Here is a 2,439-nt window from a genome sequence, read left to right on the forward strand (position 1 = left end):
TGAGATCCGCTTGGCGGCGAGCACAGTACCGAGGTTGTGTGTTGCGAGGTCTGATGCACAGGGCTGCTCATCATTGAGAGAAACGATGGCTGGGAAGGGGAAGGGGACCCGCCAGAGACCGTGTCGCCGTAGCCAGTGTCTTGAGAAACATGGTGCATGGGGTATCCGTTGTCCTAGGAACCCTGCCTGGTTGGTCAGGCAAAGATTGGGGTGGAGGCAACATGCGGTTCGATTGTGGTACAGCAAAGGCTGCATTTCTCATTGCCGAAATAAGGGTACAGCTATCAGCAATGGGCCTTTCAGAAGCAAAAAGCTATAAAGCATAGTAAAGAACGGGCGCAATAGCCCACTGATGCTCCGACCTCAGTTCACGAATGCGTGACGCAATGGTGGCACCCATTGTATCCCACTGATCCTCCGTGTCAACCCGCCGCAATAACGTCAGCGCCTCGTTTGCGGCATCTGCCTTGTTCTTCCGACGCGGACGAGCCTCAACGCTGCGGCTCGTCCGCTCGGAACTCACCTCCCGGCTACTGCATGCTCTGCTGCTAGGGCCAGCACTGCTGCTACGCGACACATTTTGTTCCACCACTTCCGGTGTTACTGAAGTGCAGGACAAATTGGCCGTGCTCCGTTGGCTGTCTTCCAAGGTTGGGGTACCTTCTCTGATATCATCATCCCGTGACTCCTCTTCCTGCCCTTCTGTGTCGGCTGTAGCGGTTTCGACCGTGGGAGGGGCGGCCGTGATGTTCCCGCTGGATCTGTGGACGAAACCAGAGTACCGTTAGAGACATAGAACATCAAAATGCAACAACAGTGAAGCTGAGCTATAAAAGCTCGCCTAAAATACAGCACTTACGGACGCAATGCTCGACTTGTTCTGAGGAAATGCAGTATTTCCTGGTTTGGACAGTTTTTCTTAGACGGGGACATGCCGCTTTTTTCACACTCTTTCTCGTGTTTCTTGTAGCGGTCCCGAACTGACCTCCAGCGATTCTTGATGTCTTTAACTGCAATATAATAAAACATGGTTAAAAGCAGAATGTAAAAGTATGGAATCCACCGCATGCTGCAATAAACAGTGTGGTTAGATGCAGTACAGTTCAAAATACATGGAAGAAAGAAACACCAAAGCGTTACAACCAATACTGTAAACTTACGGATTTCACTTTGGGTGGCAGCTGTAGCGGAGTCCCAATCGGGATACATCCCAGTGCAGACCGCATTCCAGGCGTCCGCCTTTATGTCGCGGTCACTGTAGCCTGGCTCGGCTGGGTCCCAAATCTCCGGCCTACTTTCAACCTGCAGGGGGGGGGGGGTGGAGGGAAAAACCAGTTGAATTGCATTCCGAGGGGGGTGGATATGGTTGTGTCAGCGGAGACTACACTCACCAAGGTTATCATCCTGACGACGTTGATCCCCATTCGTTGATACCAGGCCATTTTCCGGAAAGTGGCTTGACGTTGCAAACGGAATGCACTGGGCGACTGCAGAAAATGTAGGTAGTCCTGTGAGCAATAAGAAACAGTTAACATTCATCATATACACATCTTGGCCCACTAGCACACAATTGCAAGTCGCCAAAAATATCGCTTACGATCACATCTACACAAAAGTGACAAGCCAAAGTGAGGACAACAATGTAAAAGGAAAAGTGGTAAGAAAAAATGTGGGTCGGCTATGCAAAAATTGGACTAAACGCGTGTCCTCGGCCGTGCAAAAAAATGCCATGCAACCGGGTGTGGGGGCCATACAATGGTGGAAATGACCGATGTTACACCGAGCGTGACCCTTGGAAAGGTACACCATGCAACAGTTGAGTAAAGCAAGGGAGCTAACCAGCGAATACTGCGGGTGGCAATGGCCAAAAAAGGCACGCAAAAGGGCGTAAAGCTGCGAAGAGAGAGCACAAGAAGGTGGAGTGGGTGGAGCTGGACGCGGGTTGCCTTCAATGCATAATGTGGTGAAGTAGTTACTTACCTTTTTTAGCAGAGGTTGCCGATGCTGCTAGAGGTGATTGCGATGGTGGTGCTGAAAGTGCTGCTGCCGGTGGTGGTAGCTGTGGTGGGCCAGCTGCTCGCCCCGTTGGGGGTAGTAGTGCTGCTGTGGTGGACAGGCTGCTCGCCCCGTTGGGGGTTGTAGTGCTGCTGTGGTGGGCCAGTTGCTCGCCCCGTTGGGGGTAGTAGTGCTGCTGTGGTGGACAGAACTGCTCGCCCCGTTGGAGGTTGTAGTGCTGCTGTGGTGGACAGGCTGCTCGCCCCATTGGGGGTTGTAGTGCTGCTGTGGTGGGCCAGTTGCTCGCCCGGTGGGGGTAGTAGTGCTGCTGTGGTGGACAGGCTGCTCGCCCCGTTGGGGGTTGTAGTGCTGCTGTGGTGGACAGGCTGCTCACCCCGTTGGGGGTTGTAGTGCTGCTGTGGTGGGCCAGTTGCTTGCCCCGTT

General features: G+C 53.3%; 1 protein-coding gene across 1 annotated transcript; it reads right to left on the minus strand.

The window, feature by feature from the left end:
* Positions 1-313: 313 nt before the first annotated feature.
* LOC136626685 (uncharacterized) lies at positions 314-1,524 on the minus strand. Its single transcript, XM_066601704.1, has 4 exons — positions 1,392-1,524; positions 1,161-1,302; positions 860-1,010; positions 314-761 (listed from the first exon to the last, which is right to left on the minus strand). Exons 1-4 carry the CDS (start codon positions 1,440-1,442, stop codon positions 314-316), a joined length of 792 nt encoding a protein of 263 aa, XP_066457801.1. The 5' UTR covers positions 1,443-1,524.
* Between the last annotated feature and the right edge of the window lie 915 nt (positions 1,525-2,439).

The sequence above is a fragment of the Eleutherodactylus coqui genome, chromosome 4 (assembly GCF_035609145.1).
Source record: "Eleutherodactylus coqui strain aEleCoq1 chromosome 4, aEleCoq1.hap1, whole genome shotgun sequence".
Classification (NCBI taxonomy): domain Eukaryota; kingdom Metazoa; phylum Chordata; class Amphibia; order Anura; family Eleutherodactylidae; genus Eleutherodactylus; species Eleutherodactylus coqui.